We start from the raw sequence: 27,219 nt of genomic DNA, 5'->3' as shown, positions 1-27,219 counted from the left end.
GGCTGGTCCCTTTCTTCTGCCTAAACTGCCTCACTGGGTCGTTGTATGGACACAAGGCGAGAGAGGGCATGTATACCATTTGCAGCTGCTTGATGATAGGGGGGATAAAAATATAATACATACACCCTCAGAAGATAAGAGGCAAACACAGCAAGTGAAACACTGAAAATAGCACACAGTAAAATAGGCAAACAGTCTGGATGTGACAGAAAAGGGACAAATTTGGAAGATCACTGAAAGGGCCTGCCGTTTGTTTCAAAGGCAATCCTGTCTGCAGTGTTTGTTCTTATGTAACCGTATGTCTACTATATTGTGATGGTCTGTCTTCAACGGCAGGCTTTCTATGTGATTTATAGGGTCGCCAACCTCCAGGTGGGGCCTGGAGAGCTGCTAAAATCACAACGGATCTCTAAAGCCCGTTATGCAGGGAGCATATTCTGCTATGCTCTGAGCCCCACGGTCCCTTCACAGTGGGATCTTGTTGCGTTTCCCTGTTCAAAAGTGAGGAGAAGGGCCACCCTCTGCCTTGTAACTGTAATTGGCTCGTGGCTACCTGCCCCCCACTCAAAAGGCTGGGGGGGGGGACGGTCACCATCCACTCCTCTCAGGGATATGTGCAGTGGTGGGATCCAAAAATTTTAGTAACAGGTTCCCATGGTGGTGGGATTCAAACTGTGGCGTAGCGCCAATGGGGCTGGGCGGGGCATGATGGGGGAGTGGCTGGGCATTCCGGGGGCGGGGCATTCCTGGGTGGGGCTGTGGCAAGGACACACCCACTGCGCCAGTCCTTGGGTGGGAAACGAATGCACACAGGCGCAGGCTGCCACACATGCTGGTGCACCTCCTGCTAGACTGCTTCAAGTTCTGCGCGCTACCGCTGAGAGGAGGGGCGTAACTAAGGCAAAAATCACGTGGCAAAATCACCAATTAGTAACCCCCTTTCGGCACACACAAATAATTACTAATCTACTCTCGGGAACCTGTGAGAACCTGCTGGATCCCACCTCTGGATATGTGGCTGACTTTTTCCTAAAAATGCAAAAACAACAAAAAGGAGCCTCGATAATATCAATATAGATTAATGTTCTACCTAGGCAAATCAATATATGCCTCGGTAATTTTCAAAATAACTTCAATTTCTGATTGTTTTTTTCTTTTTTTCTTATTCTTTTATTTCCCCTTTTCTCCTCTTTCTTTTATTTAACTCGAATTGATATGTTTATTAGTATTGTTATTTGTCTTTGTACTTGTGGATTTTGTTTACATGATGGTGTATTTTAAAGTTTGTCTTTTCTTAAATGAAGATTTGAAATATATTCAAAAATAATATTGGTATAAGCAATATCGATATTACCAAACAGCTTAAAAGAAACAAAACAGGCGACCTTCATCTTGCCTTTTGACTACAGCAACCCAGAAGGAGGGAAACCCCACAGTGATAGGGAAACCTCGTGGTTTTCCCACTCTCACAAACTGTGGGGCACCCAGGATCTATGGCGAGGCAACTCTAATGGCGTCAGTACAAGAATCTCTGTCCTGCAGGAACAATTCGCTCGCCACAGGGCAGAATGCCAGGGCATAATCAGCCCAAGAAATCTGTTCGCCTGGAGAATATGGCTGCCTTGGTTGGTGGATTGTATGGAATTATATCCCTTCCCTCCATATGCCCCTCACCAGAGATGTAGCGGGGGAAATGGCGCCTGGAACAAAATGGCGCCAACTCACACACACATCCACGCCCCTGGTGGCTATACCCCTCTGCGCCCCACTTACCTGAGCTGGTGGCGGTCCCAGGCAGCCTGACAGGGCGGGCCTGAGGGGTGCTTGGCTGTGGCCTCCACTGGGCCTGGTGGGGCAAGGCTGAGGGGTGCCCCGCGGCAGCCCTGCTGGGCCGCAGCCCTGCTAGGCTGCAGCCTGGCGAGGCTGGCCGAGTGGGGAAGGGGGAAGGGTGTGGGGTGATTTTCCGCCCCCCACATGACCAAAAGGGGCTCGCCTGGGCAGTAGTGGGATTCTAATAATTTAACAACCAGTTCCCCCCCTGCCACGCCCCCCCCCGCTGAGTGCCCTTCCACTGTTGCCCACTTACCTGTTGCAGAGGAACTTCTTGTGAGGTGGAGGGGGGGCAACGGGGCCTTGTCGTCGTGGCTCTGAAAGCCCCCTCGGTCCCTTATGAGAGCGGGCGACGGGGCTTTTAGCGCCTCAGAGCAGCCGGGCGGCAAAGCGCCCGCCCGCTCTGGGGCTCTGAAAGCCGTTTTTAACAACCAGTTCACCAAACTCAACAAAAAATTAGGCTGAAACCCACCACTGCACCCAGGGCATTTGTCCCCACCCTGTCCCGTGATAGCTACGCCACTGCCCCTCATCCCCAAATCATCAGGCATTTCCCAACCCAGAACTGGCAACTCTAGCATTGCATCCCTATCTTCTAGGTATTTTGGAGGGGGGTGGGTTAACTTGGTATATTTCCACCCATAAATAGGGCTGCCAATCTTTTGTTTGGCCTGCCCTTGTGCCTGCCTCTGACCCCAGCAGCTAGACATGCAGAGAAGTGGCAGAAAAATCCATAAATTCTGTGTGTCCACAAAAAATGGTGGCAACGTTAGAAATGCGACTCACGGCGGAAGCCGCCGCAGAGATCTTTTATTGGCGTCATTCTCTCCTAGGTACTCACCAGCCCCCTCACCCCCCTCCAGCCTGAGTTTAGTCCAGCACAGAAAGAGAGTTTAGTAGGGGCCTCTCTGTGTTTCTCAACCTCCCTAATCGCTGAACTTTACCTCCGTTTCAGTAGCTCCTAGAAACACAGCAAGGGAGGGGGATAGGTTGACTTTGACCTCAAAAAAACTACAGCTGAACGGAGAGCCAGAAACATCGCTGGTCATGCCGGGCACGGATTGAGGGTATTGTTACGCTGGGTACAGGAAGAGAGAAATGAAGGCTTCTAATGTGATTATGAAGAATGGTGCAGGAAGAATGGCCAGGGAGCAGGGTTTTGTTGTTTCTTTTCATCCTCTCTCCTCTGTGATTGCCAGGGAAAGTGTTTGGCAATAGATTCATGCCTGACAAAAGAGAAAGTACTTCTGGACGCACCTCATAATTAACATGTAGAATTGGCTGCCACAAGGAGGAAGACTAGGATTTTTAAAATAAGAACTGGCATCAGAGACTTGTCTCCAGGAGAAAAGGGTGCCCAGGGCATACTCTCAAACTGCACCCCCAACCCCCTGCAACCTCTTGCTATCTGGATGTTATGCCCCTCCTGATACACTCCAATATCACATTGGCCTATTTTGTCGCTGCATCACGCTGACTGCTGATATTTCACTTACTGTCCACCCCTATCCCAAGACCCTGTTCTCACATACTAATAGTAGTTATCTTCTATCTTGATAGAAAAGGGGTCTGAAGAGAAAGGGGGAAGAAAGGGGGGGAAGAGAGAACTTCAGCAGCAGAGGGGCAACATTGCCTACAGTTCCCCCCACCTTGCCATACCCGCAAAAACCTATGGTTGCTTGAAAATTAAGCTTAATTTACTTCCGACAAGTGGCACCATGGTGGGAAGAAACTGGGGGTGGGGACAAGGCCAGAGAGGGCCCTTTCCCCCTGACCTTGTCTGTACCCCCCCCCCCCCGTCTCCTGTCCGCCCCTCACCCGGAAGTAAATCAAGCTTAATTTTAAAGCAATCATAGGTTTTTGCTGCAGTGGCAGGAGAGGAAGAGAAGTGGCCCACATTCTCCCCCAAGGCTGCCGCTGCTGAAAAAAAGCCTACGCTTGCTTTAAAATTAAGATCAATTTGCTTCCAGGGGAGGGGCAGCTGAATGGAGACTGGGGGTAGGGATGAGGCTTGGGAAAGCACGCCCTTCCTGTCTTGTCCCCGTCCCAGTCTCCTCTTGGCCACAGCACCTCTCACCTAGAAGTAAATTAAGCTTAATTTTAAGCAACCATAGGCCTCTCTGTTCCTTTCTGCAGTGGCGAGCGGGGGAGTGGGGGCACTGGCGTATCGAGGTGGGGCAGGGAGGGTCATTTGACCCAAACGGGAAGGGGGGCAATTGGCAGGGGCAGGGGCTGGGTGCAGTGCCCGGGTTCGCCCTGGCACCACTTTGCGCCAGTATGCCACTGGCCTTGAGAGGTCCTGGGATTATAACTGGTCTCCAGACTACAGATATCAGTATAAACCCCCTCCCCCCCAATAGCTGCTTTCGCACGTGGACTCTGTTTCATTATACCCTGCTGCCGCCCAATCCTCAGGGTCCACCCAGGGGCGGGGTGAGGGGGAACTGCACCCAGGGCACACATACGCCCTGTGCCATGCCCCCTTGTCCCATTGGCGCTATGCCACTGTGTCCACCTTCCAAATCTTTAGGCATTTCATACCCGAGAATTGGGAACTCTATGTGGAATAGTGGACTAGGATCTGGAAGACCCAGGTTCAAACAGGGCCTATCTCCGGAAAGGCCAGGATGGCCATTCAGCCCGGGCCTCACAATCACTTGGGTCTCAAATTTTGATGTTATCTCCAAATGAAGTGATAACATACAGTTGCCGAGATACACCAATAGGACTGAAAGGAGAATTGTTACAGGGCCACAATTCCTGTACTGCTCACTACTAATTAATATCCTCCTCTGGCCCTTTCCCCACTTACCCTTGTTGGAGGTTTGCTGCGCACAATTCCCAGCGCGAGCAATTCCTGCCGCGTGCCCCGGCTTCCCCATGACCCCGCGCTCTGCACGGGGTCATCAAAAGGCACCATTTGAAAAGGCGCCAGGAATTACACGTGCTGAGGGGTGCGAGAGAGGCAGCGTCGAGGCGGCTGCGTTCTCGCCGCCCCTGAAGTGGGTAGTGCAGCTGGACCCCGCGCTACTTTAGGAGAGTAGCGCGGGGCTTAAGGTAAGTGGGGAAAGGGCCTCTGTCAGGGCCAGCAAGGGCAGGAGCCAGGCCTGAGGGCAGTGGAGGAATCATAGAATCATTGAGTTGGAAGAGACCCCCAAAGGCCACCAAGTCCAACCCCCTGCAATGCAGGAAGAAGAGTTTGGATTTATGCCGTGTTTTGTCTCCTCTAAGGAATATCAGAATGGCTTACAAACTGCTTCCCTTCCCCTCCTCACACCTAGAGAGGTAGGCGGGGCTGAGAGAGTTTGGAGAGAACTGGGACTGGCCCAGGGTCACCCTGCAGGCTTCATGTGGAAGAGCGCAGAAACAAAGCCAGGTTGTCCAGATTAAAGTCCACCGTGGAGACTTAGACAGCTGTAGGCTTGACCCAGGGCTGCTAGTAGCCATGTGGGGCAATAATTCACAATAAGTAGGGTTGCCAACCTTCCAGGGGGGGCCTGGAGATCTGCTAGAATTGCAACATCTCCTTACCTCAGAGATTGGTTATCATGGAGGAAATGGCAACTTTGGAGGGTAGACTGTATGAAATCCCAGACAGCTTGGCTCCCTCCCTTCCTCAAATCCCATACGCCCACCCCATAAATCTCCAGAAATTTCCCAACCCAGAGTTGGCAAGTGTAACCACAAACTTTCCCAAGCCAGTCCACCCTAGGGAGGAAGACCGGCCACGTTCCTCGGCGCAGGGATAACTTCTGGGCTCCCTTGTAGGCTTCTTGGAAGTGCCACACTGCTTGCAGCTGGAAACAGGATGCTGGATTAGGTAGACTTTTGATATGATCCAGAAGAGGTCTTTGTTACGGTCTTCTATAACAAACAGAACCAGTGTGGTGTAATGGTTAAGAGCAGGTACACTCTAATCTGGAGAACCGGGTTTGATTCCCTGCTCTGCCACTTGAGCTGTGGAGGCTTATCTGGTGAACCAGATTAGCTTGTGCACTCCAACACATGCCAGCTGGATGACCTTGGGCTAGTCACAGTTCTTTGGAGTTCTCTCAGCCCCACCCACCCCACAGGATTTTTTTCGGGGGGGGGAGAAGATTGTCAGCCCCCTTGAGCCTCCTTGCAGGAGACAAAGGGGGAATATAAATCTAAGCTCTTCTTCCATTCGAGGCCAAATTCTCGAAAGAGACGTTGCAGCAGTGAGTACTGATACCAGGAATCTTAGATCCTCTAGAGAGGGCAGACTGGCCCATAGAACTGCTGATTGATTGTAAGGCCTAGGAACTCTTTCCCCACTTTTGAAGGAGAGGGAAACAGTAGGGCACTGCAGCAGAGGATGAGAGATTTTCCAGGGATTGGAAGGGAGCGGGAAACAGCTCTGAAGCAAAATAGGGCTGGAATCAGGTTAAGCCATTCTACTGAAGAGGAGGAGTTTGGAATTATTCTCTGGTTCCCCCCCCCCCCCCACACCAATTTTTAAGGAGTCTCAAAGAAGATTTCCTTCCTTCCTCTCTTTTCCTTCCTCTCCCCACAACAGACACCTGGTAAGATGTGTGTATGTGGGGTGTGTGAGAGTGTTGAGAGAACTATGAGTAGCCCAAAGTCATCCAGCATTTTCCATAGTGGGGTTCATCAGATAGCGGTTCACCAGATTGGAGGAGTGGGGAATTCTCCAGATGATGATGGTAGATTTCACAGCTGCCAGATCTTTAGCTGGTTGTTGGCCTTCATTACAATTCGAGCCTCACCCAGAGGCCCAGGAAGTTGTAATGTATCGGCGTAGTATTCGTGCGGATCCCAGCAGGGCTGCCTTCGGAATTTGACAGATGTTAATTTTATCAATTCGAAGATGTTTCAAGTGCTGCCCTAGTGTTTTCGGGATGGCACCCAGTGTGCCGATCACCACTGGGACGACCTAAGCTGGTTTGTGCCATAGACACTGAAGCTATTATTATTATTATTATTATTATTATTATTATTATTATTATTATTATTATTATTATTATTATTATTATTGTAGAGTTCACAGCTGCCAGATCTTTGGTTGTTGGCCTTCATTACAATTCGAGCCTCACCAAGAAGTCTAGGAAGTTGTAATGTAATGTATTATTATTATTATTGGGTTTTATACCCTGCTTACCATTAAGCAGCTTACAAACCCCTTCCCTTTCTCTCCCCACAATACCTTGTGAGGGAGGTAGGGCTAAGAAAGTTCTGAGAGAACTGTGACTAGCTCAAGATCACCCAGCAGGCTTCATGTGGAGGAGAGGGGAATCAAATCCAATTCTCCAGATTCGAGTCCGCCACTCTTCACTACTATATATCATTGCTAGGGCTCAGCTCCACAATCTGTCAGGGATGCTCGGACTGAGCCCAGCAATAAAATCGCAGCAAGAGTGTCCCTGAACATGTCACTACCAAGTTTCTGATACCATTTCACACACACGGTTTCCAGGAAAAATATTTGTGGGTTCTTTTGGCTGTTAAGTCATGGCCAACTTATGGTGATCTTGTAGGGTTTTCAAGGCGAGAGATGTTCAGAATTCGTTTGCCTTTGCCTGCTTCTGTTTAGCAACCCAGGAGTGATGGGTTCAAGGTGAAGGAAAAGAAATTCCACTTAAACATCAGGGGAAAAAAACTTCCCGACAGTCAGGGCTGTTCGACAGCGGAATGCACAACTTCAGAGTGTGGTGGAGTCTCCTTCTTTGGAGGTTTTTAAACAAAGGCTGGATGATCATGTCAGGAGTGCTTTGATTGCGTGTTCCTGCATTGCAGGGGGTTGCACTTGATGGCCCTTCTGGTCTCTTCCAACTCTATGATTCTATGAACCTGGAGTTCCTTTATGGTCTCCAATCACAGTACTAACCAGGGACAACACGGCTTCATCTCTGAGATCGGACGAGATCAGACTATCCAATTCAAGGCAATTTCCAGATAAGGAAAGGGTGGTTTGTAGCAGCGGCAGAACTCTTTTGAGAAACATAACGATCTGAACCTACCCTCACTACAGCCTCGGCTCCCTATTCTCGCAGCAAAAGCCAGATAACGTGAAGCTGATGCAGCTGGGATCTTGCACGCACACCCCGGCATGGCTGGAGAATCCATGCAGAGCGGCACGTCTCCGGGCGGCAGTGCCAAGGCTGGGCACGGCTCGGCCCATTCAACAAGTCTGGGAAAGAAAGGAGCGACTCAGCAATTCACAGGCCTTGAAAAGAGAGAGGGGAATCGTGTTCCATGAACTGCAGGGGAGGGATGGAAGGACACAAGTGCAGGAATGGAAGCAGCCAGACCAGAGTGAGCAGCAGGAAACGACGGACTCTGCGCCCCCATCCACCCACAGAGCTTGCCAATTTATAAACAGCCTCCCCATCAGCTCCTGAAGAAGAAGAAGAAAAAGAAGAAGAAGAAGAAGAAGAAGAAGAAGAAGAAGAAGAAGAAGAAGAAGAAGAAGAAGAAGAAGAAGAAGAAGAAGAAGAAGAAGAAGAAGAAGAAGAAGAAGAAGAAGAAGAAGAAGAAGAAGAAGAAGAAGAAGAAGAAGAAGAAGAAGAAGAAGAAGAGGAGGAGGAGGAGGAGGAGGAGGAGGAGGAGGAGTTTGGATTTATACCCCACCTTCCTCTCCTGTAAGGAGACTCAAGGTGGCTGACAAGCTCCTTTCCCTTCCTCTCCCCACAACAAACACCTTGTGAGGTAAGTGGTGCTGAGAGAGTACTAAGAGAACTGTGACTAGACCAAGGTCATCCAGGAGGAATGTAGGAGTAACACATCTGGTTCACCAGATAAGCCTCTGCCACTCAGGTGGAGGAGCGGGGAATCAAACCCAGTTCTCCAGAGTAGCATCCACCTGCTCTTAACCACTACACCACACTGGCTCTAATAATGGAAATGATGCATCCTTCCTTGGAGTGGAGCAGTAACTGTTTAGAACAGGGACCCTGACTGTAAAGCCGTGGCACTGGTATGATTCACATTCGCTCACTCCCAGGAAGCCTTTCCAGGAAGCCTTTGGCTGGCAACAGGGTGGGGGGAAGTGAATTTAACAAAGTAAACAAAATTAAAAATAAATACGCCTGATCTCTTTCTTCCTTCTCTCGAGTCTTGCCATTTTTGTGGCCCTAGGAGCCGCCTGCCCTTTTCATACACATGTGTCCTTATTTCTTTTATTTGTGGCAGAATATAATGACAATAGTTGAACTCTGCTAATTGTTCTGGAATGGTTAATGCAGCATGTTAATTCATAATAAGCTTCCTTATACTGAGTCAGGCCATTGGTTCATTCAGGTCAGCATCATCTACTCAGATTGGCAGCTGCTTTCTAGGGTCTCAGACAGGGGTCTTTCACATCACCTACCCCCTAGTCTAGAGGTGGCCAATCTACGGTGCTCCAGATGTTCATGGACTACAATTCCCATCAACCTCTGCAAGCATGGCCAATTGGCCATGCTAGCAGAGGCTGATGGGAATTATAGTCCATGAACATCTGGAGCACCATAGGTTGGCCACCCCTGCCCTAGTCCTTTTAACTGGAGATGCCTGGGATCGAACCAGGGATCTCCTGCATGCTGAGTAGATGTTCTTCCACTGAGCCACACACCCTCCCCAGAGGTTGTGGGATAAGATCTTCCTGTTATTTTACCACTAACACAGGGACGATTCACTAGCTAAGGTCCCATGGGCATAATTACAAGCATTGTTTATTTGCTTCATTCATACTCCACCTTTTACACCAGTGGGGTCCCAAAGTGGCTCACACTGCTGTCCCCTCCTCTCTTTTTTCTCACAACAACCCCATGAGGTAGGTTAGGCTCAGAGTATATGTGGTTGGCCCAAGGTCACCCAGCAAAACTTCCATGGCAGAGTGGGAATTTGGGGCTGGGCTCCCCAAATCCTAGTCCAACATTCTAACCCCTAGGTGTCAAACTCCGACCCTCCAGATGTTCATGGACAACAATTCCCAGCAGCCCCTGCTAGCATGGCCAATTGGCCCTGCTGGCATGGGCTGATGGGAATCATAGTCCATGAACACCTGGAGGGTCGAAGTTTGACACCTTTGTTCTAACCACTATACCACTCTGGTGCCCCTATACCACACTGGCTCACACAGGCATAAGGGTTAAATTGATTACATCCCCCAAGTTATTATGAATTCCAGGACTCATGACAACTGTGAAATTCAAATGAACTCCTTTAAAAAAAAAAAGACTAAATCAATTCCCTTCTCCTTCTCTCCCCTCCCACCACCCCGTCCCAAAGACTCTGAACTCCCTGTAGCTTTACCGTATGAGAACCTGCAATTACCCTGACAAGGTGTTATAAACCAGCAAGACTGGGAGATAAGAGTCCTGTCGGGCGTCAGCTGCGAAGTGGCCATTGTCCTGTAGCAGTGTCTTACAGACAGATCTTTATGGATATTAATATATAGAATAATATAATATAATAACATTATGACATGAAGTACAAGCGGAGGCGGGGGCTCTCGCGCCCGCAAAAAGCTTTAAAAGGTGTCTCTTTTTTCAGCCTCAGATCTCAGTGAGAGCGCAGACGTGGGAAGGTAGTGAATGAAAAAAAGATGGGGTGGGAGGGAGAAGAGAAGGAGCCTTCAAAAGGAAGGCGATTAAATTAAAAGAGACGTGTGCATGTGGACCACAGGGGACTGGTTTCGGATTTTAAATATGGGGCAGCATCTCTAAAATGTCTCTAAGCTGGGTGGAAACCTTTGCACTTCTGTGGTGGTCCTGGCTTTTTGAGGTACAGCCCCACTCCACTGCGGAGGATTGAGGATGGGGGGGTGCAGGCCAGGTTGGCCGTCAGCATCCTTTCCTGGCAGTTGTCAGACACCTCGTGAACAAAGAGGTCTCCCCGACGAACAACCCTAGTCTGTTCTCCAATGAGAAAGGTCATCGCCACCGGGAGGGAATCCCGTTGTGAAGTTTTTCTTGATTATCCAGTGATAATGCAACATGGGGAAGGGTTAATCCTAAATTCCCTCCTCCTTGCTCTCCTGTTGGATCATCTGCGAAGCTTTTCACACCTGTGGAGAGAAGGGGAGGAAAGCTCAGTTGGAGACAACTTAAATATTAGTTTCGGTATTTTTAAAAAATCCTTTCAAGCACAGGGTTGGCAGGTGAATGTTGGGGGGACATTCAGGCAGTTGGCTCTCATGTGTTCAGTATGGCATTTATGTGTCAAAGGTGAGAATAGTGAACCTGGTGTAGTGGATTACTTTTTGGAATAGTGGTGGTGGGAAAGGCCCTCAAGTCACAGCAGACTTAATGGCAACTTTATAGGGTTTTCAGAAGAAGGGATGAACAATGGCATTTTTCATTTGGCATTGTCCTGAAGTTGTGATTAAATCAGCTTCACCTCAAAAGGCTAACTATCTCTGGGTGCTCCCTGGCTTAGAACATTAAGCCTAGTGCCAAGCCATTAAGTTTAACTATCCACTGCTTAACTTAAGTGTCCAACACTTAAGTTAAGTGTCCCTCTCTTATCTTCCCTCTGGCAGGTGAGAGTGTCCTTTGTCCTGGGAGATTAGGGTCACTTAGCATAACCTGAGGTCCAATTTCTCCCTATAACTAGCCTCTCAACCAACACTCAGTGTTTAGCATTTCCTTGGACATCGCTTTGCCTGGCTAATACTGTCCCCTAAGTGTGGCCTTTCTTCTGCTACCAGAGCTCAGTGTGGGTTGCTGGACTCCGCTCAGAGCAATTATCTTCTAGATCAGGTAATTATCACCTTTATCCTCCAAAATCCCTCACTTTTCCAAACTTATCCACTCAACACTATCTATATCCTAGGACTGTGTGATTTCTCTGTGTTCAGATTATTTGTGTGATTGTACATTTATTATTTTACTTTTAATAATAAATTTGTTACATTTTTATTCTCATTTCCTGTGAATTTCTTGTGGAAACTTGTCTCTGTAAACTTTGGTGAAAAAGATCTTGTGCTTATTTGACCTCTCGTTAAAGCACAGTCTGCCCTTGCTTGTTCTCTCATTCTCAAAGGAGCAGACCACAGCATTTTGGGTAACAACCCCATGGCAATTGTTGCACTAAAGGGTTACCAGGTCTTCAACTGGAAACCTTGGAGCATTTTGGGGGCAGAGCGTTGGGAGAGGAGCATCACATGATACTCTAACATCACTTGCAGGAATTCCTAGAGCAGTGATAGCGAACCTTTTCAAGACCAAGTGCCCAAATTGCAACCCTAAACCCACTTATAAATTGCAAAGTGCCAACATGGCAATTTAACCTGAATACTGAGGTTTTAGTTTAGAAAAAATGGTTGGCTCCAAGGCGTGCGTTACTCGGGAGTAAGCTTGGTGGTAGCTGGTGGCTTTGCTTTGAAGCAACCGTGCAACTCTTCCAACGGGTGAATCACGACCCTAGGAGGGTTTACTCAGGAGCAAGCCCCATTGCCAGCAACCGAGTTTACTCCCAGTTAAAGGACTGCACTTTAGTTCTTCACATGGAAATCAGAGGGGTTTAACAGCGCTTAACAGGGTTACCTATACTGCTTCCCCAAAACTAGGTCTTAGGTTTAATGCTAATAATCAAGCCCAGCGGCCCAGGCCAGCCTAGATGTGTGAGTGTGGGGAGGGGGCGATTTTTTCTCCACACGACGAACTCCGTTTGTGCATGCCCAAAGAGAGGGCTCTGAGTGCCACCTCTGGCACCCGTGCCATAGGTTCGCCACCACTGTCCTAGAGTGTTGTTTGATGCAGTGACATCACTTCCTGTCTTTTCCTGGAAGCAACAGCACCTCCCCCTAATGCCCACCCTTTTGAGGGAGTACAAGCAGGATTTTTCCTGCCAATGGGCAACTGGAGTGCCTACCCCTCTCCTGTGTCATCAAGGGTTTTTTTAATTGACAACTAACATACAATACAAGAAGAAGAAGAATTGGATTTATATCCCCCCTTTCTCTCCTGTAGGAGACTGAAAGGGGCTTACAAACTCCTTTCCCTCCCCCCTCACAACAACCACCCTATGAGGTAGGTGGGGTTGAGAGAGCTCAGAAGAACTCAGCTGGCATGTGTTGGAGTGTACAAGCTAATCTGAATTCCCAGGATAAGCCTCCACAGCTCAAGCGGCAGAGCTGGGATCCCTTCTTTCTAAACTGCCCACCTATTGCAAGGAAGGGCCTTCCAAAGCAGCTGTTTTCCCCAGGAGAATTTTTAAAAATAAATTATGAGCAATCTATGTAGTCTGGAAGTCAGTTATATTTTACAGAAGATTTCCACCCCCTACCTGGTGACCCCTGATCTTAGCTTTCTTTGTCTTTTCTAAGTAAATCTCCCAATGTTGATGAGATATGAGGTGAAATGGCTGGGCAGAATTTTATGAAAACATTTCATGAGAAAAAAAATCTATTTCCTGCTTTCCATCATAGTTTGACCCTCCTGATCAAAAACTGGAATATAACTATTGAAAAATAAACAAGAGGTTCTGGGGGATCCCACCTGCAACTGTGTTCATTGAGTTCCAAACCACGGTCCCGGCAGCGTTGAGGCCGGCGCCGGCAGCGGCACTTGCATGTCTGTGGATCTGGCTGCTTCCGTCTGTCCAGACAAGGTGGGCAGGGCACCCTGGGTGGGACAATGGGATTCTGAATGAAGCAAGACTTTCATCCCAACAGATCTAGTTTATGGGGATAAGTGACCTACCGGTACATTCACTGTCCTTGTCCCATTTTTCTGACAGTGCTTTTTGCCTCGAGGAGTCATGAAGAAAACAGAGGGCCTTTCCCCACTTACGATTTCCTGCGCGCCACTCCCAGCGCGAGCGATTTCCAGCGCGGGGTCGTGTTCCTCACTGCCCCACGCTCTGCGCGGGGCAGTCAGAAGTTGCCGTTTCTTCCAGCGTCAGAAATGACGCGCACTGAAGGGACGTTGGGGCGCAGAGTCGGGGCGGCTGCGTTGTCGCCGCCGGACTCGTGGGGAGCACCGCTGGACCACGCTCTATTTGGGGGCAGTAGCGCGCAGCAAACGGTAAGTGGGGAAAGGGCCAAAATTTTAGCAGCGTGCATAGCGTTCACAGCTCTGGGTTGGGAAATTCCTGGAGGTGGCGGATGCAGAGGTGTATCTAGGCAAAATGTAGCCCGGTGCAAAATCTAAGTCTCTCTCTCTCTCTCTCTCTCTCTCTCTCTCTCTCTCTCTCTCTCTCTCACACACACACACACACACACACACACACACACACACACACACACACACACAGGCAGCCACCCTCCCCCCCCCCCCAGACCAAAAAACATTTTTTTTGCACCAGGTCTTAAAGCCAGTGTATGACTCAGGGGGAAGGAGAAGGGGTGAGGGGGACAGTTTTCTGCCCCCCATGTGAATAAATGGCCGCAGTCTGGGGATATTTGACCCCATATGTTCCCCTGGGCAGTACGCCCCTGGGCAGATGCGAAGGCTAGGATTTGGAGGGGAGAGGAGGGTTTTCTTCCAAATCAGCCATTTCATCAATCTGTGTTAGCTGGAGACCAGTTGTAACTCCAGGACAACACTATGTACCCGCTGTCTACAATACAATATGAACTGAAAATGGTTCCACGGGGGTTTTAAGTGCCATACTCTCATCCAAGGAACTGTAATTTCTAGCTCAAAAAGTCCTGGGAACTGTAGTTTTTATCTGTTTGATTTTTAACCCCCTCTTTCCCAAACAGGCAGGTTCAGGGTGGCTTTTGAGCCCAAAGAAGCCTGAGAGTTTTGAGCCCAAAGAGAGTTTGAGCCCAAAGAAGTTATTAGAGAATATCGTTTTCCTGTTTGAGATCCTTTGCTTCTTTACAGAGCTGCAGTTTCAGAACCGTCTAAAACCACAACAGTCAAACAAAGTAAGATACTGAATTACATTTTTAGGGTGGTCAAGTATGATTAATCCCACCCTTTACAGCTCTGTGGCCCTAAGGCCCCTATGCACACAATCAGCCATTCTCTGATTTGTTTGCACTTGGGGTCAAAACGTGCACTCCCTTCAGCCTCACAGATGTGAATCCAGATTACTAAAAGAAAGGATGTACTTCTAACAGCTTCACGTCAGGTAGATGTTCAACAGGTAAAGCTTTACTAAGGAGCTGGAGGGAGCGGCAAAAGCTGCTCCTGTTGATTTCCGCCTGTCGCATGGCTTCTAAAGGCACAGAGCCCCAACCCTGCAGGGCAGCCTTAGCGTCTCCACACCACCAAAGCTCTTCCCTCCTGCCCTAGCCCATTTATCTTCTGACTTTCTCCTCAGGAGGAGAAGCGTAGCAAAACAAATGGTTTAAAAGTTGCTTTGGTAGCAGCTTCACGCATCCGTTGTAAAAAATGACTGGCTTAATGTCTCTGAAGCACGCTGTGCTCTCAGAAAATGTTACATAAATGCTCAGTATGATTCTGATTAAATCAGCCATTTAATCTTTAACTGCCCTTGGATGAACCAGCAGATGCAGGAGGAGGAAGAGGGAATTATCTTACCTTTCTGTTTTGTCTGCAATTAATTTCTTTGGTCTGGAGAGGAACATAGGAGAGAGGAAAATTAATACACTGCAACTGTTCGGAGTCGGGAGGTCGGTCAACAAGATTAGCTGGGGGTCCTTTCCTGAGGACAGTTAGGCAGTCTTTATTTCCTGTCTAGACAGTAACAGGCTGAGATCTCTCAGAGTGACAACTCATCTCCAGGACAGAGAACAAGTCCCCTGGAGAAAATGGCTGTTTCGCCGGGGTGGGGGTGGGGGTGGGGTGGGGCTCTTTTAGCGTTGTGCCCCGCTGCGGCCCTTCCCCTCCCAAATCCCACCCTCCCCCAATCTCCAGAAGTTGGCAAGCCTAGACCTGTCTATGAAATGAATGTGCTACGTTCAAAACAATATAAGACACACAAACACGCGTGGCCCATAGGCGCTGGCTCAAGCAATTTAATGACGAGAAACTTGACCGCCCTTGAATTGGGACGGTATTTATAAGTAATTCAAGCCACTGATCCAGGATTTTCATTAATTGTTATGAACTTGTGTCGCGGTCACAGCGGGTGACATTGACGCAATAATATTAACAAGATCATGAACATTGTTGGTTTAACAATTACAGGATTATGGACTTGAGAGAAGGTTGTCTTTTAATAAATTGTTGCATGAATTGGATTTAAAGTGGAGATATATGTGTTAGGGAGATATAATAGTTTGGTAAGTCTAATAGCTAATAATTTGGCCTACTTTACAAGTAACTAATAGGTAATATAAATTGCTTGAGCCAGCGCCTATGTGCTACGTGTTTGTGAACCCTAGACCTGTGCCATAATGCCCTTTTGAATCAGGGTCTCCTACGGCTGTCACTTTCGAAGGGGAAATGTTGCGAATATCCAGCTGAGGACCTTCCGGAACCTTCTCTGATCTGACTCTGATTTTCCCTTGGTTTTGTACCCAGCTTCCAAGAGTAATAAATAGTTCAAGCACTTCACTTTGTAACATAAGATGCTACTGACAAGATAGATAGAACATTCTTAGTCGGGAACATTCTGGAGATTTGAAGGGTGAAGCGTGGGGAAGGTGCGGTTTGGAGATGGAGGAGATCTAAGCCAGGTATAACGGCCTAGCGTCCTCCCTCCAAAGCAGCCATTTTCTTCAGGGGAACTCATCTCTGTTGCCAGGAGATCAGTTGTAATTCTGGGAAAGGATTCTCAGTTTCTTACTGTGAAATGGGGGAGGGTATGGGAGTAACGGGAATGAAGATTTATGCCATGATAAAACTGGTACTCTTCTTTGCATGGGTACAATCATTTATCGCGTTTTGATTATTCACTGAGATATTTATAACCTGCTTTTTGTGCCCACGAGGATCCAAAGCCACTTACAAAATCATTCTCTCCTGCTCTATTATAGCCTCTCAACAGCTCTGTGAGGAAAGTTAGGATGAAAGAGTGTGACTGGCCCAAAGTCACTCACCCGCAAAGTTCCACACTGCTTCTGATTTTTAATCCGACTCTTCCATTTGGAGATATTCCACATCCTTTTCATTTATTTTTAAAGAAGTGTCTAACCCTTTTATTTAGAATATACAAGTGGAATTGTACCCAATTTCCCAGTCAGAAAGAATCCCCTTTCTCACTTTTCTGCATTCTGGCCAATGGGTTTATTTATTTATTTACATTTTAATTTATATTATTTATATCTCACCTTTCTTCCCAAGGGGGATGCAAAGTATACATCAGCTACCTCTCCCCTCAGAAAGCTTCCACAGCAGAGTCCTAGATCCTAGTCCTGTGGTGGCGAACCTGTGGCACTCCATATGTTCATGGACTACAATTCCCATCAGCCCCTGCCAGCATGGCCAATTGGCCAATGCTGGCAGGGGCTGATGGGAATTGTAGTTCATGAACATCTGGAGTGCACCATAGGTTCGCCACCACTGTCCTAGTCCAACACTCTTACCACTATCCCACACCCCACATTTCTGCCCAATGGAGACCCAAAACAGCTTCTCCCCTCCTCCATTTTATCTTCACAACAGCCCTGTGAGGTAAGTTAGATTTCGGCTGCAAACTAGGGATCTGAGCCTGGGTCTCCTAGACCCTAGTCCAGCACAGTACAGTTCACTGGGAAAAGGTACTGAGATAATTGAAAAGGGCTTGGCATCATTTCTTTTAAAGTGCTTACTATTAACTGCTTTTCTAGGCCTCCAAAGTTGCTCACCTACAGCCCCCGATTCTCACCTGCATTCACACGCACTGTGTTCCACAAAAGACATCTGACCCAGGTGGCTGCGTGGGAACCGTGTCTTCATCACCTAGGCAACGAGAAGAAAGAATGTCAGAATCATCTTGCTGTGGATCAAAGCAGCTGGAACTGCACATCACGGTGCATCCCCTCCCCTCAACGGCCAACGCTCTCCATCTCCCTCGTCTCTTATGTAGAGGTGGACTGCCTTTAAACATGGAGGTTCCATCTAGTTGCCACTGCTAGGAGCTGGGCATGATGCTGTCTAGATTCCCTTTCAAATAAACCTAAGAAGACTCCTGTTGGGTCAGGCCGAAGGCCAAGCATCCTGTATTCTGCAACAGCTTCTAGGTGGGACCTGGAAATACCCCAGAATTACAGCTCCTTTCCAAACTAAAGAGACCCTTGGAGAAGATGGGTGGACTCTCTGGCCTTGTACCACACTAAGGTCTCTTTGGTCCCCAAGCTCCATCCCCAAATCCCCAGGAGTTTCACAGCTTAGATATGGTAACCCTACCCCTCGCAATCCTGGACTAACTATTGTTCCCAAGAACTTAGTATCGGGATATGCCTGTGATACTCTGACTTGTACCCAGCATCTGATATCCAAAGATTAAGTGTCTCTGAAGCTGGAGGCTTCAGTTTTGCTAATATTAAAAGGCCTGATTCATCTAATCCCGTTTTTAGTGCCATCTACATTGCACCTTCAGTGCACCTCTTCCTGATTCTGGTCCAGTAGCACTTTCAAGGCCAACAAGATTTCTATCCTATCCGCTTTCAAGTCAAAACTCCCATAATCAAATACAGGTAGAATTGCCAAAACCAGAGTAGGAAGTTCTTGAAGATTTGGGGGGTGGAGCTTGGGAAAGGGGTGGGGTTTGGAGAGAAGCGGAACCTCAAGAGTGGCAGAATGCCATAGAGTCCACCCTCCAAAGCAGCCATTTTCTCTGTCATCTGGACAGCAGTTATGATTCCAGGAAAAAGGCAGGTCCTGCTGGAGATCTCCTGGGATTCCAACTGATCTCCAAGTGACAAAGATTAACTCACCTGGAGAAAATGACTACTTTAGAAGGTGGAATCTTATAGTTGCCAGGTCCCATCCTTCCAACCAGCAGGAGATTTAGGGTGGTGATTGGCATCATCTACATGACACCATGATTTCCTCATAAACTGGAAGTGACATCATCACACAGATGATGCAGATCACTCCCTTGGCCTGTTCCTGCCAGCCAACCAGATGGGAGTTGGCGAGCAGCAGAAGAAATTGGCGGGCACAACCGACCAACGGAAACTGGACAGTTGGGAACCCTACACATTCCAGGGCATTATACTCCATTGATGTCCTTTCCCTCCCAAGCCCCGTCTTCCCCATACTCCCCCCACCAAATATTCAGGAATTTCCCACCCTGGAGCTGGCAACTCCACTTGTATCCGATGAAGGAAACATGAATTATGGACAGCTGATACCCTGGACATCTTGGTCTTTAAGGAGCCACTAGACTCAAATTGTGCCCTTCTTCGGCAGACCAAAATGGCTGCCCGTCTGAAACTATCCTCTTGACGGGTCCTCATATTTTGTAGCATTTTCTCATTCTCTCCAGCAGACCAATGGAAAGGGGTGGCTACTATTTACAGAGGTACAAAAGGGGAAAAGTGTAATAACTTTAGGCAGTTGAGAGATCGCTTTGTGAGAACAGTAGTACTCAAAGGGGAATAAGATAAAGTTATACACAACAGCTAGATGGAGCTTCTTTCTGGAACCTATTTGTCAAACACAACAGCGGGGATCCATCTGTGTTTAAGGGGGTGGGGGGGGGGGGAAAGAGATTTCCATTAAAATTAAGCGCCCTGTGCTTACCTGGACTGGGGGGAAAATGTTCCCATATAGAATAAGTAGGGTTGTGTGTTTACCAGACAGCCTCATATTTTGTTGAAAAAAAAACCCATTTCAGTGGTAGGGCAATTGTTTTGCTCACAGAAGGATCACAGTTTGATTCCTGGCACTTCCAGTTAAAAGATCCAATGTGTTGGGAAAGACCTTTCTCGGCCTCACACCCTGAAGGTGCCATCCCTAATAAATAGCATTGAGCTGGACAGGCAAATGGTCAGACTCTTTAGAAGTTTGATCAAATGTTTGCCTGCACTTATTTCATTGAAAAGAGCCAACAGCTCATTGGTGGAATGTATGCTTACAATGTAGGAGATCTTTGGACCAGCCCCTGACAGACACCCTTTAAAGGGCCTCCGGGTTCAGATTAGAGGAGAGAGCACCACGCTGACTGACCAAGAATCTGCTAGGGCAGAGCACCTGGTCTGCATGCAGACGCTGCCAGGTTCCATTCTTGGCATCTCCACTTTAAAAAGGGTAGGTCACAAATGATATGAAATACCTCTTTCTGAGACGTTGGAGAACAGCTGCCAATCAGAGTAGACAGCACTGACTTGGATAGACCAATGTTCACTAGAATGTACCTTGCATGCAGAGGGTCCCATCTGTGGGTCTTGGCATCTCCAGGATCAGGAAGGAGGTAATGTGAATCACCTCCTCCTGCAATCCTGGAGAGCAGCTGCCAATCAGAGTAGACAGCACTGACTTGGATAGACCAATGTTCTCTAGAATGTACCTTGCATGCAGAGGGTCCTTTCTGTGGGTCTTGGCATCTCCAGGATCAGGTAGGAGGTAATGTGAATCACCTCCTCTTGAGATCCTGGAGAGCAGCTGCCAATCAGAGTAGACAACACTGACTTGGATAGACCAATGTTCTCTAGAATGTACCTTGCATGCAGAGGGTCCTATCTGTGGGTCTTGGCATCTCCAGGATCAGGTAGGAGGTAATGTGAATCACCTCTTCCTGAGATCCTGGAGACCAGCTGCTAATCAGAGTAGACAGCACTGACTTGGATAGACCAATGTTCTCTAGAAGGTACCTTGCATGCAGAAGGTCCCATCTGTGGACCTTGGCATCTCCAGGATCAGGTAATGTGAATCACCTCTTCCTGAGGTCCTGGAGAGCAGCTGCTAATCAGAGTAGGCAACACTGAACTTGGATAGACCAATGGTCTGACTCAGTAGAAGGCAGCTTCATGTTGTGTACTCAATCTACTCTGCATGGAGAAGCTCCCAACTTCAGTCCCGGACATCTCCAGGGTAAGGCAGGAGGTGATATGAATGACCTCTTCTCAAGACCCTGGAGAGCAGATGCCAGCCAGAAAAGACAACGCTGGTGCTGATAGCTCAGCTTCAAGTATTCAGAAGGGAGAAAGGGAACCAGAACCGATGCTGTTGTGCAAGTTCATGTTCCCTTTTGGGCTTTCTGAGATTTCAAAGGGCACCCTGCGTTCTCACCTCCATGATCACCACGTGCATCTGGACGGGCACGCACTGCAATTCCTCGTCTGAGCAGCAGCCAACACAACGGCGCAAGGGCACACAGGAGGGCACCAGGATGTGTTCCACTTCCCCAGGGTGCTCAGCACTCACAGGCACCAGCGTCTCCTTGGGCTGGCAAAAGCTGCGGTTATACACCTCCATCCACCGGATCACTGCAAGGAGAAGAGCGTCGGCAGAATCAGAGCTATGCCCTTGGACTAGCAGATGTTGAACGACAGGGCCCATGTGCCCCAGTGGAGCTGCAACCCACTTATCTCCCTGCCAGGGCTTAAGCAGAGTGGATGTGCAGGGTTGCCAATTCTGGGATAGGCAATTCCTGGAGATTTGGGGGTGGAGCTGCCTGGGGAGGGTACAATACTATAGAGTCCACCCTCCAAACAGCCATTTTTTTCCAGAGGGACCTGATCTCAGTGGTCCTCAGATCAGTTGTAAATCCAGACCTCCAGATCTCATCTCGAGATTGGTCGCCTGACATTTGTGTGACATTGTGGGTATATTCAGGGGGAGCTAACATTTGCTGTGAGTCCATTTCCACGATCAAGGTTTCTAACTGCCCTGGAAGAAAATGGCCTGTCTCTTTAATAGTGATTTAATCTGTAGAAATGGGCAGCGGAAACTCATCATGGTCCGGAGGTAAATAAAGTCCAATTAAGGCTTCACTAAAGGGAGAGGACAATTTCCCAGTTATGTTCTATTTATGTCATTTCAGGCATAAAAAGGTGGAGGCCCATGAGGAATACTGGGAGGGGGAGGAAAAAATGGAACCTCCCCCCAGGGTGGGGCTCCCAAAATCTCTTTCGTGAAGATTTCATAAAGGGCTTGCCACTTATTTTGTCCTGGAGTTGCTGAAGTCTAGGTGAGCCCCGAGATCTGGGATAACAGCTGTCCAGACTACAGAGGTCAGTTTCACTGTAGAAGATGACTACTTTGGAAGCTGTCCTGTTACAACTCTGCTAAGCTCCCTCCCAAGTTTTGTCTGCCCCAAAATCTTCAGGAAATTCCCAATCTGGAGTTGGCATAGAGTTGCCAGTCTCCAAGAGATGGCTGGACATCTCCCAGAATTCCACCTGGTTTCCAGGTTACTGAGATCACTTCCCCTGGAGAAGACTGCTTTGGAAGAAGAAGAAGAAGAAGAAGAAGAAGAAGAAGAAGAAGAAGAAGAAGAAGAAGAAGAAGAAGAAGAAGAAGAAGAAGAAGAAGAAGAAGAAGAAGAAGAAGAAGAAGAACAAGAACAAGAACAAGAACAAGAACAAGAAGAACAAGAACAAGAACAAGAACAAGAAGAACAAGAAGAACAAGAAGAAGAACAAGAAGAACAAGAAGAACAAGAAGAAGAAGAAGAAGAAGAAGAAGAAGAAGAAGAAGAAGAAGAAGAAGAAGAAGAAGAAGAAGAAGAAGAAGAAGAAGAAGAAGAAGAAGAAGAAGAAGAAGAAGAACAGAAGAACAAGCCAGCTGGATCAGACCAGAGTCCATCTAGTCCAGCTCTCTGCTACTCGCAGTGGCCCATCAGGTGCCTTTGGGAGCTCACATGCAGGATGTGAAAGCAATGGCCTTCTGCGGCTGTTGCTCCCGAGCACCTGGACTAAGGCATTTGCAATCTCAGATCAAAGAGGATCAAGATGAAGAAGAATAAGAGGAGGAGGAGGAGGAGGAGGAGGAGGAGTAGTTTGGATTTATATCCCCCCTTTCTCTCCTGTAAGGAGACTCAAAGGGGCTTACAAACTCATTTCTCTCTCCCTCCCCCCACAACAAACACCCTGTGAGGTGGGTGGGGCTGAGAGAACTGCGAAGAGCTGTTACTAGCCCAAGGTTACCCAGCTGGCATGTGTTGGAGTGCACAAGCTAATCTGGTTGACCAGATAAGCCTCAAGTGGCAGAGCGGGGAATCAAACCCAGTTCTCCAGATTAGAATTCTCTACAGTATTATACCCCACTGAGGTCTCTCCGCAAACCCCGCCTTCCCCAAGCCCCACCCCAACAATCTCCAGAGATTTCCCAACCCAAGACTGGAAATCATAGGGAGCCTTATTCAATCCTCATATTAATGCTGATTTTTTTCCTGGCTCCTCCTCCCTTCTTTTGGTTAAGCGGGAAAAAAACGACTGTAAATGATCTGAAGAGCTGCCCAAGTATGACTCCTCCCTGCCTGTGAGGCCCTCGCTTTGCTTTCAAGACTTGTAGGAGAACCGTCACTCCCTCTAACAGGAGCGACCCTCAGCATTTTACACATAGGTTAGGGCTCAGCGTTATGGGTCGTCGTTATGGATGCCAACGCCTGGTTGGGAAATTTGAGGGGTAGAGCCGTTAGGGAGAGGAGGAACTGCAGTAGAGCGATAACACCATAGAGTCCACCCTCCAAAGTAGCCATTCTTTCCAGGTGGACAGATCTCCGTGGTCTGGAGATTAATTGGCTGGCAACCCTAGAAACTTCATTTTTATTGGGCCAAGATAAATGATACGTAGACCCCTGGCTGCTAGTCTAAGACATAAAAGTGACTGTGCATACTAGTACATTAGGTAATCTAAAACAAGGGATTGTAACCTTTGGTCCACTACCACCCACCGAGAATGCAACGATATCGAATGTTCCCCAAGTGAAAACTTAGGATGTAAAAACAGCACTCCAGACAAGAATCATTTAAATGTTTATATATAATATTTATTATATACATATACAACACACAGGCATACATCCAATGAAACCCTTATGTTCGAAGGCCGTCAGCCAACTCCTTCATGTTAAGTTGGATTTCTATTAGCTGTTTACCGTTTTTAAAGGGCCCTGGGGACCTGAGATTTTATCCTCAGGTCAAGGCGATTACTCACTACAAAACAACTCTCCCTAACTGTTGGAAGCCCTTAAATGTAAGGCAGAAGGAACGACCCAACATCCCAAATGGTGTTGGAACGTGCTGTCATGTCGCAGCTGAATAACAGAAGAATAAGAGATGGTTTTTATACCACACTTTTCTCAACCTTTAAGGGGTCAAAGCAGCTTACAATCACCTTCCCTTCCCGTCCCCACAACAGATACCTTCTGAGGTATTTGGAGCGGAGAGAGTTCTGAGAAAACTGTTACTAGTCCAAGACCACCCAGCAGACTTCATGTGTAGGAGTAGGGATTCTTCAGATTAGAGTCTGCCACTCTGAACCACTCCACCAGGGGTGTCCAACTCTGGCACTTCAGATGTTCTTGGACTACAATTCCCATCAGCCCCTGCTGGCATGGCCAATTGTTGGACCATGAGTTGGACACCTCAGGGTCCAACTACACCATCCTCATGAGGTTTTCTTCACACAACGTATGATTGGTGTTTGGAATATGCTGTCACAGGAGGTGGTGATGGCCACTAACCTGGATAGCTTTAAAAAGGGCTTGGACAGATTTATGGAGGAGAAGTCGATCTATGGCTACCAATCTTGATCCTCCTTGATCTCAGATTGCAAAGGCCTTAGCAGACCAGGTGCTCAGGAGCAGCAGCAGTAGAAGGCCATTGCTTTCACTTCCTGCACGGGAGCTCCCAAAGGCACCTGGTGGGCCACTGCGAGTAGCAGAGTGCTGGACTAGATGGACTCTGGTCTGATCCAGCAGGCTAGTTCTTATGTTCTTATGTTCAAGGCGAGAGGCAAACAGAGGTGGTTTGCCGTTGTCAGCCCCTCCAATCCTGGGCTTGGAGTTTTTCATCCAAAGCTTCCTTACCAGAGCTTAACCTGTTCAGATTCAAACACCCAATGAGACGGCGCTAGCCTTAGCCATCCAAGTCATGACAAAATCACAAAAGCCCTCTCTCGTGCATCCCACAAACGTCCTGAATGCCCTTCCTGCAAATTGCCCTCCGAGTGGGCTGTTTAATCAGAGCGGTGGAGAGTTTACATTGGTGTATGTGTGTGTTTTAAAGCTTGTTCTGGTTCCGGTGCATTATTGTAATAGGGTGTGCGACAGAGAAGATTAAAGATGACCTTTCCTCCGAACAATCTAACTTTTAAAAATTAAATGGCAAGTTCCCTCTCATTTCCTTCCATATCTCGCAAAAGCATCTGCGTTGTGGTTTTGTTGATATGCGTGTTTACTTAAACTGAGGCGATTAATCTACTGACGAATTACTTAAAAGGCAGATGATAAATCATATGAAAACCCTCTGTCCAACTGCTCATAATTTTAATGTGCTTTTGGGATACTGGGGGAAAGGATAACTATTTGCTAGAATAAGAACTCCCGGGACTTGTTGTTGGCTCTGGAAAAGGAGGGGGGACCGATTTTTAGAACTGCTGAGTGTTAGAAGGGGAGGGGGCCCCACACAGTATTAAATGGAAGGAAGGGGAGCGAAGAGGTTCATGAGTTTTAGTACTGGGAGACAAAGACTGTATTTTCAGCTGCAGCAGAACAATTGATGCGGCTGGGGAAAGAATTAATCGATTATAAACCCAGACTCCCAGGTTCCTTAAATGCCAAGAGGGGCCTACAGTTTGGAGACTTCAGCTTCAAAGCTCAGAGGAAAGGAATTGGTTGCAATGGTTACGACAGAAATAGTGTGGGCGCCAGGAAATGGGACAGCGGGGCAGCGACATTGAGTTGAATAGTTAAATTAATAGATTAAAATCTGTTTGGCTTGGCCCTGATTACCCAAGCAACAGATTTCATTTTTTTCAAGCTCAACGCCCTTTTGTGTGTACAATGCCGTCAAGTCGCTCCTGAGTTATGGGGATCCTAGCCATGGGCTTTCAACACAAGTGAGATAGTTGGCCATGGCCTTCCCCTGAAGAGCCTTCCATGGTGGTCTCCCTTCCAAAGACTGATTCCCGCTCAGCTTCCAACTTATAAGGCCCATAGCAAAAGGTTTTCAAGGCAACTGGGAAGCGGAGGAGGTTTCCTTGTAGAGTCTGCCTTGGTGGTCTCCTATCCAAGTACCGACTTGCTTAGCTTCCGAGATTTGATGATCTCATCACCTTCCCCAACTTCCTGTGAGAAGAGGCATTTTCCTATGCATGACGTAAGACTAAACTCCTACTAGATAATGCCCACACATATCACAGTAGACCAGTGGTTCTCAACCTTCCTAATGCCGCAACCCTTTAATACAGTTCCTCATGTTGTGGTGACCCCCAACCCTAACATTTATCCATTTTACAGATGGAGAACACTGATGCAGAGAGGTGACCCCTGTGAAAGGGTCGTTCGACCCCCAAAGGGGTTGCGACCAGAGGTGGGATCCAGCAGGTTCTCACCAGTTCCCGAGAGTGGGTTACTAATTATTTGTGTGTGCCGAGAGGGGGTTACTAATTGGGTCCGCTTTCCCATCTCCACGCCCTCGCCTCCCCGAGAGGCATACTGCCTTTGAACGTGAAGGTTCCATATAGCAATTGCGACTGATAACGTAACTCCCTGAACTGGGTTAATCCCTTTCAGGTACTGCAATTCATTGATTCTCAGCCTGTCGTACCTTTTATCTCACCAGTCTCTATCAAAGAACCTGTGTGTTTCACCATTGCTGTGTTCAGATTTGTGAGTTGGGGCATTTTCTATAATGGGATGATGATTCAGAAATGACCGGGTGCAAAAAAAATTTGGGGGGGTCGTGGTGGGGTGGCTACCCATGGGGGGAGGCATCCAACTCAGGTTTTGCCCAGGGCTCAGGTTTGCCTAGGTATGCCTCTGCCCCCTTTGCTGAGGGGGGGCCGGCGAGGGAACCTGTTACTAAAATTTTTGGATCCCACCACTGGTTGAGACCCACAGGTTGAGAACCACTGCAGTAGACACTATCTCAGAAGAAGTATTCCAAAAAGGAGGAGGAAAGCCTCTACCCATATCCTGCCCTAGGGGTGGAGCGAGGGGGAACTGCGCCTGGGGCATGCTTGCATCCTGTGTCCCTGCCACACCCCCAGCCCAGCTCCGGAATGCCCCCAGAACGCCCCGGAACATCCCCGCCATGCCACCGCACCGGGGCGCGCCTGGTGTATCGCACCCCACCCTGTCCCCCTGGCGCTACACCACTGCCCCGCCTACACCAATCACAGCAAATATCATGTCACAAGAGGCATTCTTTTCTTGTGTGAGAAAGGAAAGTTTCTTTTCAAAACAGCGCCTGATATGACACATATTGAAATACGTGTCATGTTGAAATAAGAAATACCAATTTTATTTCATTGGTAAAATGAGGGTTACCAACAGGCCTGGAGAAAAATGTCCCCATCCCTTTAACAGAGGCTGAATGTGGGGGAAATGGGTCCATGAGGCTTTTCACAGCATGGAAGTAAATAAAGTCACCTGGTAACCAACATCCCCTTGAACTTCTACTAAAGGGCACAT

At 48.0% G+C, this 27,219-nt stretch overlaps 1 protein-coding gene across 1 annotated transcript in view; it reads right to left on the bottom strand.

Annotated features, from left to right (window-relative positions):
- Positions 1–10,213: 10,213 nt before the first annotated feature.
- Positions 10,214–27,219, bottom strand: part of VEGFB (vascular endothelial growth factor B) — a 30,654-nt gene continuing 13,648 nt past the window's right edge. The window contains exons 3-7 of the mRNA XM_048512187.1: positions 20,868–21,064; positions 17,518–17,591; positions 15,288–15,320; positions 13,293–13,418; positions 10,214–10,858 (exon numbers count right to left, since the gene is read on the bottom strand). Coding sequence (XP_048368144.1) covers positions 10,837–10,858; positions 13,293–13,418; positions 15,288–15,320; positions 17,518–17,591; positions 20,868–21,064 — 452 coding nt within the window. The 3' untranslated portion in view covers positions 10,214–10,836. The remainder of the gene's footprint in view (positions 10,859–13,292; positions 13,419–15,287; positions 15,321–17,517; positions 17,592–20,867; positions 21,065–27,219) is intronic.

Source organism: Sphaerodactylus townsendi, linkage group LG01 (genome assembly GCF_021028975.2).
Source record: "Sphaerodactylus townsendi isolate TG3544 linkage group LG01, MPM_Stown_v2.3, whole genome shotgun sequence".
Lineage (NCBI taxonomy): Eukaryota > Metazoa > Chordata > Lepidosauria > Squamata > Sphaerodactylidae > Sphaerodactylus > Sphaerodactylus townsendi.
The sequence above is the reverse complement of the archived record's forward strand: the minus strand, read 5'-3'. Positions and strand labels throughout refer to the sequence as shown.